General features: G+C 38.7%; 1 protein-coding gene across 2 annotated transcripts in view; it reads left to right on the top strand.

Annotated features, from left to right (window-relative positions):
- Nucleotides 1–19,356, top strand: part of SLC8A1 (solute carrier family 8 (sodium/calcium exchanger), member 1) — a 293,942-nt gene that overhangs the window by 14,800 nt on the left and 259,786 nt on the right. Inside the window, exon 2 of one of the 2 annotated variants that reach the window (XM_012727671.1) lies at nucleotides 5,622–7,458. In XM_012727671.1, the coding sequence (XP_012583125.1) occupies nucleotides 5,660–7,458 (1,799 nt within the window). In that variant the 5' untranslated portion in view covers nucleotides 5,622–5,659. The remainder of the gene's footprint in view (nucleotides 1–5,621; nucleotides 7,459–19,356) is intronic. The other variant, XM_012727672.1, reaches the window with a different exon arrangement.

The following is a 19,356-nucleotide window of genomic DNA, read 5'->3' on the forward strand; positions in this document are numbered from 1 at the left end:
CATCTTCTTTGTCTAAAAGCATTTGGAAGGGCTTGCCTTCGTAGTGGGCAAGGATTTATGGTGGCTTTAATGTTGCCTTAGAATCAGATTAATTGCTAAGCTTTGAGGCTTTTAGTCAGCAAGAATTATATAGAAGGAATTCCAGGTCCGAATGAAAGTCCTGGAGTTCCTTGGAATAACCCCAGCTGCCAATCAACAGAATGAGATTAGGCCGCCGCCTGCAGTGGGTTGGCGGGAATACCAGCAGTTTCCTCCCCTCTGAGTCAGGTCTTGGTCGCCAAAACTGGCTACTGCTGTCTACAGGGACCCCACTGCTCTGCTGTGGAACTGTTCAGCTGCTCAGACCTCTGCTGTGGGAGGGCTCTTGATGAAGGTCTTTCTTGCAGGTGTGTGTTTCCATCGTGGTACCCATAACCTCCTCCTTTATACAGATGGCTGGTCTTACTCAGCACACATCTTTTCACCATCCTTGGTCGATACCATTCAAGTCTGTAATCTCTAGGTTCTGGGGATGGTTTGAATTAGATTTACTTTAAAATAAGTCTTCCCACCTCCTTATTCAGGAATATCTTTCCCATCTCAGGATTCTACAGATTCTGCAGACTCATTTAATTGATCTGGATTTCATTTGTACTTTTCTAGAGGTGAAACTTCATTTTTCTATCTATGTATATCAAACTGTCTCATGTGTTTGAGTGTTGCTGAAAGATTTGTCAGAGGGCCATGCTTATTTGGCCAGTAAGCTGTCAGATTCATAGAAATCAGATGCTATAAGCTGAATGTATCCCCCCAAATTCATATGCTGAAGCCCTAATGTCTAATGTGATGGCACCTTTGGGAGTTAAGTAGGTCATAAGGGTCACTTCCTCATGAAGGGACTAGCGTGCTTTCTGTGTCTCAGCTCTCTGCCATATGAGGACACAGAAGCGGATGACCACCTGCAAACCAGGAAGAGATCCTTTTCCCTGACCTCACTTTTCCTCTCCTCCAGAACTATATGAGCTAAATTTTTGCTGTTTAAGTAAAAATAAATTAAAATAAATGGTGAGCAAAAGACAATAGGATGTTCTTGGTACTGTGCTGAAGACACATTGAAGATATAATGGATATTATATATAATGAAGATATAATGGATATTTCAAAGTGAGCACTTGTCTGAAACCATCATGAAAACAGCCTTTCCCTTAATCCAGAATTCAGGGGTGGGCAGGATATAAGAAAGCGAGGGAGCAGATCACTGTGTCCACAGCGCCCATTCTGTCTTCCTAATTAGTTTTCATGGAAGTATGTATTTGAGGAACTAGTGGAGCCAGTCAAGTTGAACTTGAATTTGATCACATGGAGATTTGCTTGAATCTGATCACATGGGAGAAACCATAAAAGAATGAAGACAAAAAGTAAAGGGACCCTCATTAGACAGCACCTCACCCACATCCTCATAAGCAATGGATTTGGTCTTAAGAAACTGAAATCCAGAACGTAGCTTTCAGTTGTTTTACTAGCAATAAACTTTATCTGTATTTTGTGTCTAATAATTTCACAAGTTGTACTCCTACCTCTAATTGTGATATTTTGAGTTAAGTTCAGAAGCCCATCTCCTGTTTCTGATGGGAGATTTTTACTGCTTCCTTTCTATCCTTGGACATTGGGATCCTTTTGACTTAGGAATGTATTGTGAGATGTGCATTGGGGCAGGGAAGGACCTTTTCTTGACCAACATAAGAGCTTATCCTAATGATGTATGCAGGAAGAGGTAGCCAGGTAATTGCTAAAAACCAGAGTAAAGGGCAGCTGTTTCTAGGAACATGCCAGCCCATATGTTACACCTTCGCTATTGCTGCTTGTCTATTTGAGTCTCTAAATCCAAAAGATAAAAGCCAGGCTGGTGAAAACCATCATAGGATTTTTGCTAACAAAGGTCCTGCGTAAAAGAGGTTTTGCAAAGGTCTTGTCCACGCAGTTCTCAAAGATTACTTCTCACTATCAGTGGTGGTGTAATAGAGGAGTTAATTATATCTGTCTCAGAGACAGAACAGTGTTTGACACTCAGTTCTGGAGCTTCCTGTCCATTTCACCTTCAACAAATCCTCAAGCTGTGTGAACCTCAGCCATCCCACCTCCAAAAAGGACTCGTAATACCTACTGCGTGTGTCTAGACCTGTGTTTGAGAGTGGGGACTAGAGTTTATGCACTCGGGCATTTGACTGTGATTTGCCAGTTAGCCATTGGGAAACTTGCTTCTCAGAAGTAAAGTAGTTATGGCTCAAATAACACAACTTGCACAGACGTGGGAGTAAGAACGTATTGTCATATTCAGAGAATTGAAAGAATTTTCATATTCTGGAGCCTAAAGACCACATCTTAAAAAAGGTCTGAACAGGGCACTCCCTGGTGGCACAGTGGGTTAAAGCACAGCACTGAGAATCTAAAGCCACTTCCGCATAAGTTCGATTCCCGCCTGCCCCGGAGGAGATCCACATGGCGCGACAGACCTCTCCTGACCCGCCCGCTGCTCCCCTCAGCAGTACTTTGTCGATCTGCCTGTTCTGCTCCCCACTCTGTCTCTGTGAAACCTCTCACCGCGCCTGAGCCTCTGGCCTGTACCCCAGTTCTGTATGCACAAATAAATAAATCTTTAAAAAAAAAAAAAAAAGGTGTGAACAACCAATTGAGGAGTTTGAACTTTGTCTTTAGGCCAGTGAAGAGTTTTAAGAGGAATGGCAATCAGAGCTGCAATTTCAAAGCTCATTTTCGGCTCAAAAGTGAGCGGAATGATGAGATTTGGCAGTGGTTTAAAGGGACCCCGTGATAATATCAACCTTGGAGACAGTCTTTGTTTAGTGTTTATGTTCTACATGATTCCCTGTGAGCAACTACTTAACTTTATTGATTTCTACAGGTTCTCTAGATACATCATTTGTAAATCTTCTAAAAGCATTATTACAAATATTTCTCCTTTGAAAACTTTAGCTCTCTACTGTGTCATTTTCTCTACCCGCTGCATAGGGATCATTTTTAAATCAGATTTCTTTCTGACAGGCAACAGCTGATCTCCTTGTTTCTATCCTTGCCCTGACAGTCTCTGTTCCACTGAATTAGCAGAAATCGTTTTAAATGAAAAATCTCTAGAATGATCGCATCCCACTTCTGATCAGAGCCGTTCTGTGATTCACGTTTCCCCCACAGTCCAAACCTGCAGCCCCACCATGATCAAATCCATTGTGATTCTAGCTCCTGTGCCTACTTATCATCTGTGTTGCCCTCTCGTCACACTGGTTTCTCTGTGTTTCTGGAAATAAATAGAGCAAGTTCCCTTCAGGGCCTTTGCACTTAGAAATCCTGCACATCTCCTCTAGTTGTGCCTTCTCCTTCTGGACTTTGATGTCACCTGATGGAGAAGGACTTCAATATAAATTTGTGCATGGCAGGAGGTTTGGTGGAGGGTGAGTAAAGCAGGTGCACATAGGGAAGAGTAGAAAAGTCATCGCAAAGTTGTAGAACTATGTAAATGACACAGCTGAATTAAAACAGGATAAATATAAATGAGGGGTGCACACCCAAATGTGTGTACCCACTCGCACATGCAGGGGCCCTTTCCTACTTACATTATCTGTTTCTCTCCACTTCAGCATTTCTTTTTCTTACCACCTGACATTTTTCTTTATCTACTGTTTCTTTCCTGTTGGGATCTAAACCCCATGAGATCAGAGGCTTAGTTTTTTCTTTAATTCACTGATGAATTCTCAGCCCTAGCAGAGAGTTTAGTGGGTCCTTTTAAAACGTGTGTTAGATGACATTCATATATATTTGGGGGATAAATGGTTGGCTTGAGAGAGTCAGAGCTAGCTCTTCTGCTGCTGCTACAGTAGTAACAGGATGATTCAGTGCCACCTTCTCTTTAAGCAGAGAACCTATAACCCATCCAGTATGAACAGTTGGTGACCATGAACTGCATATTTTGAAAATGTATTCAGTTTTGTGTCTTGTAATTAGAATGGAGCTCTGTCATCAGACACAGCCTTCTGCTAGGTTTTCTTTAAAATGTGAAGACTTCCAAAGAAGTTTATCTCTCAAAAGTGATGAGCTACAAATTGTTTTAGGTGAATGGCGGTGGCAGTCTCCCTGAGCACCTGTCAGAGCACCCTGGGCCAGAGCCAGTCCCATGGGCCTTAGTGCTGTTTTCATTGTGAACCAGCTGAGCCAACATGGACCAGAGAACTAGTGAACTTGGGGGTGACTCTCGATCAACCCATGTCTCTGAAAGAGTCCTGTCCAGTCTCACTTTTCACTATCAACCACAATGCTGTTACCCTCAGCATTCCTTCCTGTCATCACGTTATCTGACCATGAATGGGTCCTACATACAAGACCTTCCAAACTCCAGTTACCCTGACTGGGGACAGACCCTCATCTGGTGCAGCATCCCAGTAGGAGCCAGGGCCCCAGCTGAGTTTTAGCTGGGCTGGTGGGTGAAGTAGGGCCTTGGTAGCTCAGTCCAGGACTTGGCTTGTTGTATTCAGTGATTCTGTTGCCATGTCCCTAACTGACTCCAGCCCTTCATCCTATGTATACTCTGTGGTCACTGAGGACATACCACATGATCTCAGGTAGATGGAATTATTGCTTCAGACTTTTTTTTTGGTCACTTGGACCCTCTATAGAACCAATATGTGTTTTATAATGACCATAGAAAGTATAATATGGACCTCAAGAAGGATCATTTTAGGCTATGATTTTAGGCTGTGACTTCACAGCCTGTCAGGCCAGAATCTTACAGCTAGATCTGGGCCTGATCACCTGCTTTCTGCTGTGTGCACACATGTGAAGAGCTATCTTTGAAAAACCAGATGTCCAGCTGTTAGTGCTCAAGAGACCTGGTTAAAAAAATTAAGAGGGAATGTATTATTGTCAAATATGCCTTTTAAAACCGTGTTTAGTGTATAAAATAATGTGTTGCAGCAGAAAATTTTCCCTTTAATACAAATACCATCGAACTTTGATTACAGGCTACAGGCAAACTTGAGGATTTTTCTGTTTCCTAGCCAGTTGCAGGAATAGGATATCATTTCATGGTATGCAGAGAAAGGGGTATTCCACAATATGAGGTCATCAGTAGGCCTTGTGTGGATCAGATTTTTAGGGTCTGAACTCCAAGCATCAGTCTTAATAATGTGATTCTGGGGATGAAACAGCTTCTGGTGTTAGTGATCATACTAACCAAATGTAAAAGACAATCTGATTTACCAGTAAAGAGGAATTTTTAAATGTTCAAAAGTTTTTTTTTTTTTTTTTTGTCAATTGGTTGCTTGCATGTGTAAGTATGTATTCAATAAAGCAAGACTATAATTGAACTTTTTATTTCTAATGGCTGCTTGTGTCTATTGCTCAGTGAATGAGGACTCCATATGGGAATGCTGCATGTGGAGAAATTGAGTTTTAAATTACAAAGGCCTGCTTAATCTCATTGATGGATTCTTAGAATAATGGTTTACCATAGATTTTTAGGATAGTCAAATATGAAGAAACCATTGGTAAAAGCAATAAAGATAGGTAATTAGTCATGCTTTTCGATATGGCTCTAATGATTTCATTTTTTTCTCTTTTGTCCCATCTTCTTTCAGTGTAGGTTGCAACACTTGGAAGTCTGCCATTCTACAACATGCTGCGATTAAATATCTCACCTAACTTTTCCATGGGATTCCATCTGTTAGCCACTGTGGCTCTGTTATTTTTCCATGTGGACCATATAAGTGCTGAGACAGAAATGGAAGGAGAAGGCAATGAAACTGGTGAATGTACTGGCTCATATTATTGTAAGAAAGGGGTGATTTTACCCATCTGGGAGCCCCAAGATCCTTCCTTTGGGGACAAAATTGCTAGAGCTACTGTGTATTTTGTGGCCATGGTCTACATGTTTCTTGGAGTTTCCATCATCGCTGACCGGTTCATGTCCTCTATTGAAGTCATCACATCTCAAGAAAAAGAAATTACCATAAAGAAGCCCAATGGAGAGACCAGCAAGACAACTGTGAGGATTTGGAATGAAACCGTTTCCAACTTGACCTTGATGGCTCTGGGTTCTTCTGCTCCAGAGATTCTCCTTTCAGTAATTGAAGTGTGTGGCCATAACTTCACTGCAGGAGACCTTGGTCCTAGCACCATTGTGGGTAGTGCTGCATTCAATATGTTCATCATTATTGCATTGTGTGTTTATGTGGTTCCTGATGGAGAGACGAGGAAAATTAAGCATTTGCGTGTGTTCTTCGTGACAGCAGCCTGGAGCATCTTTGCCTATACCTGGCTTTACATTATTTTGTCTGTCATCTCTCCCGGGGTTGTGGAGGTCTGGGAAGGTTTACTTACTTTTTTCTTTTTTCCCATCTGTGTTGTATTTGCTTGGGTGGCAGACAGGAGGCTTCTCTTTTACAAGTATGTCTATAAGAGGTATCGGGCTGGGAAACAGAGGGGAATGATTATTGAACATGAAGGAGACAGGCCATCTTCCAAGACTGAAATCGAGATGGATGGGAAAGTGGTCAATTCCCATGTTGACAATTTCTTAGATGGTGCTCTGGTTCTGGAGGTTGATGAGAGGGACCAAGATGATGAAGAGGCTAGGCGAGAAATGGCTAGGATTCTGAAGGAACTCAAGCAGAAGCATCCAGAGAAAGAAATAGAGCAATTAATTGAATTAGCTAACTACCAAGTCCTGAGTCAGCAGCAGAAGAGTCGAGCATTTTATCGCATTCAAGCCACTCGCCTGATGACCGGAGCTGGCAACATCTTAAAGAGGCATGCAGCTGACCAAGCAAGGAAAGCGGTCAGCATGCATGAGGTCAACACAGAAATGGCTGAAAATGACCCTGTTAGTAAGATCTTCTTTGAACAAGGGACATACCAGTGTCTGGAGAACTGTGGTACTGTGGCCCTGACCATTATCCGCAGAGGTGGTGATTTGACCAATACTGTGTTTGTTGACTTCAGAACAGAGGATGGCACTGCCAATGCTGGGTCTGATTATGAATTTACTGAAGGAACTGTGGTCTTCAAGCCTGGTGAGACCCTGAAGGAAATCAGAGTTGGCATCATCGATGACGATATCTTTGAGGAGGATGAAAATTTCCATGTGCATCTAAGCAATGTCAAAGTATCTTCTGAAGCCTCAGAAGATGGCATCCTGGAAGCCAACCATGTCTCTACGCTCGCTTGCCTGGGTTCTCCCTCTACGGCCACTGTGACTATTTTTGATGATGACCACGCGGGCATCTTCACTTTTGAGGAACCCGTGACTCATGTGAGTGAGAGCATTGGCATCATGGAGGTGAAAGTCTTGCGAACATCAGGCGCTCGCGGAAATGTTATCGTTCCTTATAAAACCATTGAAGGGACTGCCAGAGGCGGAGGGGAGGACTTTGAAGACACCTGTGGAGAACTGGAGTTCCAGAACGATGAAATTGTGTAAGTTCTTTTATATATATCTGTAGATAGATAGATAGATCTGTCTGTGTGTGTGTGTGCGCGCGTCCGTGTGGTTGAATGAGTTTGTGCATGTGAGAATGTGTCTGTGGGTTTTTTATATTAAAGAGCATATGAGGCATGGAATAGTTTCAAAGACTGATTTAAAATATCAGTCCTTCCTTCTAAGCCTCTTCTCTGATGCTTTATAAAAAGGCCTTACCGTGATATCAAAATTGGATTCTTTTGTGCTCCTATATATATGAATTGCATAGGCTATAATAGAATCTTGGGACCAGTTTTATCAAGCTACTTGCCATGGATGGAAAAATGTATATTTTGTTTTGAATCGGATACTAAACATGCACATAAAAGGATTATTTAAAACCTCACATTAAGTTGCTAACTTCAAAGCAAAGTACAAGTTGGGTGAACCCCCAAAATAAACATCTCTGGAAAGAGTTTTCCGGGGTTGATGGAAATGATTTTTGCTGTTTTTAGCCTGACTTTGTGTTTTTGTGACAATATAAGATAATGTTTCCGTTTAAATACTAATGTTTAGTTGTAACTTAATGACAAATTCTGCCTTTTCAGTCTTGTGACCCCACACGGTTCTTATTTTGTTCCAGTCTGACTTTCTTTTACATGATTAAGCAAACCATTTTACCCTGCTGATTCAGTGATGAAAGAGAAATAGAATTCTGTCCAAGCATCTGACTAGAATGAGATCAGATAAAAAAAAGTTGTATGTGTGGGGGGAAACAATCTACTCTTCCTGTTGGCGTTTTACCATGACACTTGCCAGTGATGAAACACCAAGTGCCTGGTTGGTGATGAGCTACCCATTAATAGCTTCTATTTAGGTATTCATTGCATAGGAGAGGGCACTACCCTCACCAAAAACAAACCAGAAAAATTGACCCAATGGGCAATGTCCAAACTCGACAGATGGAAGAAAGGAAATTATTCATTCTATCTGAAGTGCAAAATGAGACACTCATGTGAATATGTTGGTTGAATCATTGGCAAGTTAGGAATTTCAGGGAAAAAAATACATAAAATATAGTTAGCTCTAAAAATGATTAGTTCTTGTGTTAAGGGCATGTGATATGTCACATGGCAGGTGTATTCTCTTCACGATGAAATTTCTCCTACTGAAAAAGTAGGGAAAACAAGAAAAGGAGTGGGAGGTAGACAGAGGGAAAATTCTGATTTTAAAAGAACCTTCCAATATCTTTATAGTCCTTTAATAATTGTATGATAGCGATGAATAGTAATGGAATACTGCACGATTACATCAAGCAAAGCGGAGTTTATAATATCCACTTTCCAATGTGTGTGTGTGCATAGCTCTTGATGAATATCAAGTTTATGTTGGATCTTATGTTGTTAATGTTCCTCTTGTTGAGATGTGTGTTGTTGGGGCATTTATTTTAATGAAAGAGTAATATAGTCCCAGGTAAATAGCCTGCATATCCAAGGAAGGAATTTTCCAAAGGGTTTATATTAAATGTGATCCAGCCCACTTTAGTACACAGCAGCTTTATTCCTTTGCTAGGATTTTTTTTTATTATATTTTGTAAACATTTCTATTATTGAACCCTGTTGTATTATGACACTCATAACCCTGTTATTAAAGAGTGTTGCAGATTACTAAATTAACTCACAAAGGGTAATCCTTTAATATGAGCAAATTGGTGCTGTGCTTTGCTCTTATTTATTTTTGTATATTAATTTTTCTTAAGATGTTTTCTCATGAAAATTTGTTCTTCCATTCTCTTATAAAAGTGGCTCTTTTTAGGGAAGGAACAGACTTTTCCTATCAATTTCCCTATCTACTTTTCTATGTAGGACTTTTACCAACCCATAATAAATAACCAACTTTTGGGCAGTGTAGAAGCAAAAGAAGTAGAAAAGACTGACACCTGTTTTATGGAGTAATTTATTCCACCACACTCCACTTAAAACATTCATCCTATGCCATTAAATTGATTAAATGTTTGCTTACAAAATATTGCCAAATTCCAATATTAGAAATTTAGATTTCTTGTGAAAATTGGTAGGCATTGGTGATTTTACTGGTAAGCCATCTTCGTATGTGTATATTCGTATTCTAGATCCATAGCTACTTTCTAGTTTTCTGAAACTCTCGGTGTCTTTTTATTTGCTAAATTGGCAGGGGAAAAATTAGAAGTGGCAAAGTACTTTATAAGTGGAATGAAATTTCAGCTCAATACTTTTTTCCTTTCTAGAATCTTAATTTTAAAGCATTTTCATCTTGACAAAGGGTTTTTATTACTGACAAGCTTTTTAAGTACTTACTAAGTCTGTTGCTGCAATAAATTTGTTCAGGTCAGTGGACTTAGTCTTAAGCTAAGTATCAAGGATTCAAACATTGTTTCTAAAAATAACATAATAGCAAAGATCCTTTATTCTGTTTTATATGGATTACTTTTTCTGTGGTAGTTATGTCCAATGTCAGGTCCCAGTGAAAGAGAGTTTGTCATGCAGCACAATTCAACTGGATAGACTAAACCCACTCATTTTAAGAATGAATTTGTATAGCCGCTGATTGCATAGTTTATCCTGATATAGGACTTTCTTTAACACCTACAATATATGAATAAAGCCGTTGACACCTCTGAACTTTATTGAATACTTTAAAATATCTTTCATGTTTGTTTAATGGTGCACATAAAGCCAGAATTTAGGATTCTTTCAAGAACATCAAAAAGGAATTTTTGTGAAAGTCTATATTGAAGAGCTTATTTTATGAAGCCATTAACAAAGATAGTAATAAGGTCTAATCTGATTAGGGATAGAGATAAAGAGGTAGTCAACTTGATTGATTCTTCAGTTAGAAGAATAAGATATATTCCTATTCCTTGATCTTATCTTTCGTGAAGAAGTCATATTTATAAAAATGTGCATCTTCATATTTTTGTGTAAATGTATTGACTTATTGCAGCTTAATCATTTTTTAAGATCAAAATGTTAATTGTCAAAAAAATGCTGATAGCTGGCAAGTAATACTTGTATTCTGTAATTAAACACTTTAGGCAAAACTTGAAAATTACAGTAAAAAAGACAGGATTATGTGGCCCTCCCTGGTGGCGCAGCGGGTTAAAGCACTGCACTGAGAAGCTAAAGCCACTTCCGCATGAGTTCGATTCCCGCCTGCCCCGGAGGTGACCACATGGTGTGGCAGACCTCTCCTGACCCACCCGCTGCTCCCCTCAGCAGTGTGCTTCGTCGATCTGCCTGTTCTGCTCCCCACTCTGTCTCTGGTGAATCCTCTCACCCTCCACATCTCTGGCCTGTACCCCAGTTCTGTACAAATAAATAAATATTTAAAAAAAAAAAAAGACAGGATTATGTATGTTTATGGCAATATTAGGTTCAGGAAAAAAAGCACTTTATTTTTGATATGTGTTTTACTAGTATCCTTTTCTTGCTACAATGCACAGAATTCCAGGGAATGGAGACCTATGAGACAGCAATTCAATTCTGAGGGTAAAACAAATACGTAAGACAAGAAAGCAGCCAGCTGGAAAAAGATGAAACAAAATTTGAAATAGTCACAGAAGAATGATTATGTCTTTTAGGGGAATAAGAAATGATGAAAAATTCTAGAAGATAATGTTAGATAAGAAAGGTTATTGGAATAGGCTACCATGAATCCAGCATATTTAAGATTTACTTTACAGTATGTGAATTTTATCTGGTACATTTAACCTATTAAAATGATAGAAACAAGATATTTTACATTGACAGAAAATTTTCCTGGGTAATGTGATAATGTAAGTAGCTTAGATGGAATAGTTTTAGGATTTATATGAATTTCTGTTCTAGTGGATTACCTTTTCAGAGTGGAATATTTCTCTGTCTTAGAACCAAACCACATGTAATATCATCTGCAATCCTAAATTATAACTATAAGAAATGTTTTTATAAATGCACATGTTTTTATGAATGCATAACTGTTACAAAAATAAGACAGTGTATAAGCCAAAAAAGCATTTATGACTTCTAATTCATTACTGCCAGGAGCCAAAATTGATTATGTGCCGATGGGTTGTTTACCATGTCAACCCTATTACCATGTTTGTTGTTATAATCTTAGTTTTTCACTACTAATTTAGAGCTTGGGATTATAATAAAGTTATGTGAAGAGATATTATTATAGCAAACGAGGAGATTTCATAGGCTAGACACATTGAAGTATTTAAAATTTGGGCCCTTTTCTAAGTCATCTTTTAAACCATTACAGAAGAAGCTGATAGCTTTGCTGATTTCAGACTAAAGAAGAATTATATATCATTGACTTTGCATATACTTAAAAACTAATGGCTTATGTCCAACACTAGGCTAATCATTATGAAAGAAACAGAAAAAAATATGCTCCTTATACTTTAAAATGAGAGGTAATGAGTAGCTCATATTTTGATAAGGACTAACATCATTATGAAGCCATGGTATAAGCTGTTGATCAGCCTTAATTTGGGGTAAAATAGTTGCATTTGCTAATGACAGGCAGAAGGCATAATTGGGAAGAGAAGTGTGATGAGTATTTTAACCTGGAATCTATCTTGGTAAATCTCAGAGTATAGATGATTTCAATAAACAGGTGCTTATCAAACTTGATGAAAGACTCAGTGTACATTCATTTACTATAATGGGATTTTATATCATCCCCAGTGAGGGTATTTAAATTAATCTCAGTATATCTTCTTACGCTATTCACAGAAAGTCAAATATTTCATGATTCTACTTATCTGAGATTGCGGAAGTAGTCATTTGTGGAAGTGGACACAGCACTGTGCTCGGGAAAGGGAAGCAGAAATGGGGACTTGCTAATGAGCACACATAAAGCTTCAGGAATGCAAAATGAATGTATTTCAGAGATCTGTGAAGTGTTGTGTTCAATATTTAACAGGTTGTGTACTGTATACTTAAAACCAATATTATATACTGTACACTCCATATTGAATGTTCTTACTGCAATAACATAAAAAAAGAAACTTAGGTGCTTATGCCTCTGGGTCACATTGTCTTGGTAGTTTAAGTACACGATTTCTAGAAAAATGCTGTCAACATTTTCATTTTCTCATTTTTTGAATTAGTCCTGGTCTCTAGGAATTGTCCTGACTTACTTTAACCCTTTAATCACTAGAGCAATCCCAAAAAGATTCACTTTTTGGGATAGGAGAGCTCTGATCTCAGTGGCACTTGTAAAATGCCACACACCTCTTACGGGTCAACTTTGCAACAGTAGCATGAAGTGGCTCTGGGCTGGGTTGGCAGGAAAGGAAGAGAGGGCAGTCAAATGTAAGGTGGGTGCAGCAGCAGAGGTGATCTTTTGCTTTGGGTGAGCCAGCTGAGGGAGCCTGGCCGAAGGTGCTGGTGGAACAGGAAAGCAGCTGCAGCAGCTGGTCGCTGTGCCTGTGCTTACTGCCCTGGACATAGGGAAGCCCAGAGTTCTTGGTGGGAAACAAGCAGTCAACAGTGTGGCAAAAGGAAAGAAAGTCTCCTTTGCTTCCTCTCCTGACTTGACATACAGCCTAAGTAATACCACATCTATTAGCCAGCCAGCTCATTCTTTTCATTGGTCCACACAGCTGACTCACTGTAGAGCCAGACTAAATAAACAACGCCTTTAATTTCCTGCTTTTCTCCTGAGGACTGAGGACTTGTGCTCTAGATGACACGTTCTTTCCCTTTTGTGGTGTCTCTGCAGGGCCCGATGGGAGAGCAGACATTCTACTCTTTTGTGACGATTGAAGATAGGGAAGAGATGGGCAAAAGTCAGCCACGAGCAGAACTTGGGTCTTTTGTCTTTCAGGCTGGTGATAAAAGGGCAACAAGGAAAACCTCAGGTAGCTGGTGATTCAGCTATCAGTGAAACAGCCTGGATTTTTTATTTCTGCATATCATGTTTTTTTTTAGGCTTAGATATGAGAGATCTGGAATTCTGTGTATCCTTGACTTTCTGTGGTGACTGTTGAAGCTAAGACCACCACATTTTCTGTGCTGACTTCTTGTGATAAAGACGGACTTAGGAGGATTATGGATTCCATACCCAAGTTTGAGCTCTACCTCTGTTTCCTACTAGCTTTGTGACTTCTAGTAAATTACTTAACCTCGGAGCAAATTTCCTCACCCATGCAATCAGGATGATGAGGGCATTGGTAGTAATGGTGGTACTGGTGGTGAAAGTGATAGTTGTGGAGATGGTGGTGGTGATGATGGTGGTTGTGGTGGTGATGGTATTAGAGGTGGTAGTTTTGTGTACAGTGTTGTTGTTTAGACGTGGTAGTGTTGGTATTGGAGGTGGTGGTTTGAGACAAGTTTCCTTGGTTGGACATGGTGGTGGTGGTAGTGGTGGTGATGATGGAAGTGATGGTTTTATATTTGGTGGTAGTGTTGACATACTGGATATGATCATGGAAGTAAAGGTGATGAAAGTACTAAGATACATTAAGAAGAAGACTGCCTCCTGGTTTTTTTAGAGTAAATCTTTTAAAATTTTTACAGTAGTTAACTTAGGTACATACTGTCATACTCATTCTGAAGATGAAGACATTTAGTAGCTAGTTTTTGCAGGTTATGCAGGTAATAAGAGGGGACATACAATTTCAGATTATTGCAGGACTATGTGACTGTAAGATATATGCTCTAATGAGGGGCTGTTCTCCCCTCAAATGTCTTTCCTGGGGGGATGAACATGGGCGAGGTTTATGGCACTGCCATCTTGACTACAAGTGCTCATGCAGCTCGGAAGATGAGAAACTAGGACAGTAACTGATCTTTTCCAGAATTCCTGAATGTGCCTTAACTACATTGCACTGCACCCCTACTCTACATTAACTTAGAGGAGTCACAGTTAATGGAGTTGAGAAGAAAGAGAAATGCTAAATGCTGTATGCCTCCCTGTACCTGAGCTGTGCAACATTGTCATTTTCTCCCTTATTTATTTCCTCTTGTTCCTAAATAAAAAAGAAACTTCTTATTAGTTAGTTTCTGTCATTGCCTGCACTTGGCCTGAAATATTTAACTTCCTTATAAGGCTGAACAATGAATGTATCTTTTCTCTGTACTTAAAATAGTAGTTTTGTGGTCTCTCTTCTTTAAACTATATTATAAGGCAATGGAAATTAATGATGACTGAGAATCAGTAACAGAGGCTGTTACCAACACATTTAACGAGTTATATTCTTTGCTCTTGATTAGGATTTTTAGAGTTAGTGACCTACAGAACAGATCATCTGATACAAACCTACCCACTTTATATATTGAAAGTATTACAAGTTCAATTTTAAGTCACTCTTGCTTTTGAACTACATTTCTCTAGGTGATGAGAACAGCCATCAGAACAATCAGGTGACAGTCCAGTGACAACTTGTATATACTTTATACTAGATCAGTGTTCATGTGTGTCTAATAATGAATTTCCTTTTAATAAAAGTAGGTTTATTTTTACCCTTTTCAGGTGATTTATTGGTCTTTGGAGTAAACTCAGTGACAATATGTTTATAATTTATTATAAGTTTTAACAGAAGGTTCCAACCCTTGCCTTTCAACTGAGAACTTTTCACACACATATACACAGATGCAACTCTTTACCAAAATAAAGACAGACCTTAAATTTAGTTTTATTTAGGTGGAATTTAATTTTAGGGCACAAGAAAACAAAAGCAGATTTTTAAAGACAGTTTTCATTCTTGAACACTAAGCATTGCAGTCTTGATTTGAGCTACTCCTGTTAATGTGCCTGAGACTTATGTATCAATTGATAGAGGAGGTAGAGGAGTGAAGCCTGAAGTTAGTTCAGGTTTTTGCTCAAACTGACAAGACAGTAGAATAGTAAAAATAAAAATAAAAAATAAATGAACATGAGATTCACCCAAACTACTTCTTTATTAAAAACGCAGCAATGTCCTGGAAATGAAATGTATATACAATTGCTAGGGTAAACATTGGGATCCAGTTGGAATGGTATTTTGAGCTGGGTCTTTTGTTCTGTGGTAAAGTGTTCCAGAAAGTCCTGAATTTTGAGTCCTTATAATCTACCATTTGCGTATATGTGTGTAAATATCCCCCTGCCTTTTTCTAATCAGGCTATCAGTGTATTTGACTCCAGCTCTACTTATTTTACATTTGTTGCTTTCCAGACATGCACTTAGAATAAGAATGAGAGGTATCTATTCTGGACACAAATGAACACCTTAGGAAGTCAAATGCTTAGCTCTTTCCTTAGTGGAATAAGCTTGTGACAGTGTTGCAGTTACCCAGAGTTACCTGCTGCAGGGACATAATGATTGAGCACATGGACGGGGGCACACTCTCCAGAGTCTAAATCCTTACTCCGTCACTTGTAACTGCAGATATTACCAAGTATTTCACCTGGCTGTGTTTCAGTTTCACTATTTATAGAGTGAGAATAATAGTACCTACTTCAAGGGATTAAATCCAGTTAGCAACACCTGCCTAGTAGGTGCTCAGGGAATGTTAGTTGTTATTATTGTTGTCACTAGTTCGTTTCCGAGTGGCTGTTAACAGAAGGTTGATCCTGGTTTGCTGAGAATTAGATGAAAAGTGCTTCTTTCGAAAAGAAATCACTATTGAATTTTGTGTATCTCTGTGTTTGTGTTTGAGGAGAGCAGTTTTCAAGGCATATTTCTGTCTTCTCCTAGCCTAGTAAAAATGACAGCTATGGAAAACAATCAAAATTATCACAAGAAACTTCTGAGAGTGCGCACTGTCGATGCAGTCACCATTTGGATGCGGGGGAGGGAGACATAATGTAGGGGCCAGGAAGTGGGGCCATAGAAAGCTTGGGCAGAGTCAGAGATGAAGGACTCCCCCCTTTACATACCTCTGCTATTTGTAATGTACCTACATCTCCATTTCCTCCTCACACTACCTTTGGAACACTAACGCATCTATTTTAGGGTTGAGGGGTTGCCATAGTGATTAATAGTTGGTAGGAACTCAACAAGTGGTGTTTGGAGAGCAAAGAGAAAGAAGGAAGCAACAAAACCTTACGTGTGGGAAACCTCAAGTTCAAAGAATTAAATGAATTATTCTGAACAGGAGAAATGATGAGAATTAAGTGAATTTTTATAAGTGGCAGAAACCAAGTATATTGACAATCTCTTTAGTTATACTAACGTGCCGCCAGGTGCTTAGGTGTTAGGTAGAGGAGCTGTAGCTATCTCCTTCCTATGCCATCAGCAAGTCAAATTCAGAAGTTGCCAAACTGGGTCCCCACTCCCAGCTGGCACAAATTTTTTATGACATGGATTCCATTTATTATCATTTTGAAGAGAATTTAACAACTTTCCACTAGGATTAAATTGCCCAAAAAGGAAAAGTGCTTCATTTTGATTTCCTGTGTTCTGTATCTCCTTACTTTTGGACTCTAGCTTTGGTGATGATATAAATGTGTTTGAAGTTTTTATAAGATACATAGTTGGGGAAGAGTTTTGACTAAAATAGTAAAAATCACACTAAGCTCTGCAGAAGTAGTGAAATGTTCTCCTCCATGACTGTGATGAAATGAAATTCCTCATATGACAATGCCAGTATTCCATTCTTACTCTTACCCCCAAATATATAGGTGTGTGGAACAGGTTGATTCCTTTTCCTTCAAAGCCAATGATACCTTAAAAGGATCCAGTTATCATGAATCCTACTCATGCTTCAGATGCTGCTTTTATCCCTAGGACTCTGAGATCATTTTCATTTCTCACCAACTTAGATTTTTGCATTCACTCCTGTATTAGTTAACCAATTAATTCAGCAAAATACCACTAACTTCATAATTGTGGCTTATTTTGTGATTGACCCAGAGACCTGAAAAAGATTAAGAAAGTCCCTTTTTTACCAAGCTTAGAAGTTAGTGGGGGGAAAGAAAAGTAATTTAAATACAAAGTGATATAAAATAAAGATAATCCTGGTTTACAGTTTATCAGTTTGCTTTATTTTCTTCTTTCCTTTTTATTTTTTTTTTTAATGATGCCAAGACAAATTTGTTACAAAGGACCAAATTCTCTAGACAGTTGTGAAAAATAATGTAGCAATCTCATCTGACCTACCTGAAAATGATAATCAATGTTTCCATAATTATGACTGTACAGGATATTCACAGCATGCTGACTGATTCCCTGATGGAATATAATCCCCAAATAAATGTAATTCCTTTAAATTTTTATAGGTCTTAGTCTGATAGGAACCTCAGATATAAATTAAATCTTCATGCAACAAATTTCAGTGTGTTAAAATACAGTTAGTGTAGGGGCCCTCCCTGGTGGCGCAGCGGGTTAAAGCACTGCACTAAGAAGCTGAAACCACTTCCGCATGAGTTCGATTCCCGCCTGTCTCAGAGGTGACCACATGGCGTGGCAGAACTCTCCTGACCCGCCCGCTGCTCCCCTCAGCAGTGTATTTCATCGATCTGCCTGTTCTGTTCCCCACTCTGTCTCTGGTGAAGTTTCTGCCGCCCCTGCACCTCTGGCCTGTACCCCAGTTCTGTATGTACAAATAAATAATCTTTAAAAAAAAATACAGTTAGTGTAATTGCTTCTCCTTGAAATGACTGAGATGATAAATTCAGCAAACATATTTCCCTAAATTCAAATGCACATACTAATTCAACTTACCTTATATCACAATATATAAATCTGTGTTGGGAAGAAAAGAAAAGCAATTAAATATGGTTTTTACCTATTTTTGTTTTAATAAGTACATAGTTTTAAACATAATTCCTTTTAAAAGATTACCTTTAAATTCTTAGCTTTTAAATCACTCCATGTCTTAGTTTTATTGACATTTATTAAAAAAAAGAAACATTGAGACATAACTGATAATATACATACTGAATAAGAGCAGCTTAAATCCTTTCTTTGTGTGTTTGATAACTTCTGAACTTGGAAAATTCTATAAATTCATTGGTCTGATCTTAAAAGTCTTCATACCCAAGTTTGTTTCAATGTCATATATAAATTGACATTTCTGTCACAATGAATCTAGATTAACCACATACTTTATTGTCCAAATTGGAATGAGTGCTTTTGTAGGTGAAAGGGGCACTATTAATTTTTTCAGGTGAAATAATTAGGAAGTATGGCAGAGTTGCTCTAACTTGGACGATTTTCTGTGTGTGCTGTCTCAGAAAATTAATGTTTTGCTCAAGACATTTAATAATAAGAGAGCAATAGGTAGATATAAGAAGTGACTTTGTATGTGATGTTCCTGTCTGTGACTTAACTACCAACATCCTATTCATTAGTTGTTTTTGTTTGTTAGTTTTAATGAGGCTACTCACAGGTCCTCTTAATGCAACTTGGCTAGTATTTAGTCTGCTGGGATAGAGACAGATATGAGGAATTCATTAGATTAGAGGCAATGGAAAAGGGAATCCATTATGTCCAAACCACAATTACAATTACAATGGTTTGCTAATCAAACCATGGTGGTAGGGCTTTTTCTTTCTTTTTTTTTTTTTTTTACAAGGATTAAAACTTGATTTTTTTTCTGCATGTTCAGGGAAATCATTGAGTTGCTGGTAGAGCAGATCTGTGAGTTTTAAATATATGTTGCCTCTGTAGTGTTCCAAAAGTTAACAATTCAGATTTTAAAACTAAGTCTCTGAAGTCCCTTCCAGTTCTGAAAAGCAGTTATTCAGCATCATTCTACCCTTCTGAGACCCAGTAACCTTGCCTTACCTTATCTAGCTCTTAGCGTTATTGTCCCAGTCAAGTGGCAGACTGGTGCACTTTTTTTTTTTAAGCTTTTTTTTTTATTATTACAAAGTTTATTTTTACATCATTTTGCACATTTTTTTTTTCCATCTCGATTGTAATCCCCGCGGGTTTCCCATCACCAAATCACCCCTGTGCC

Source organism: Condylura cristata, unplaced genomic scaffold (assembly GCF_000260355.1).
Source record: "Condylura cristata isolate star-nosed mole 26May11 unplaced genomic scaffold, ConCri1.0 scaffold00020, whole genome shotgun sequence".
NCBI lineage: Eukaryota > Metazoa > Chordata > Mammalia > Eulipotyphla > Talpidae > Condylura > Condylura cristata.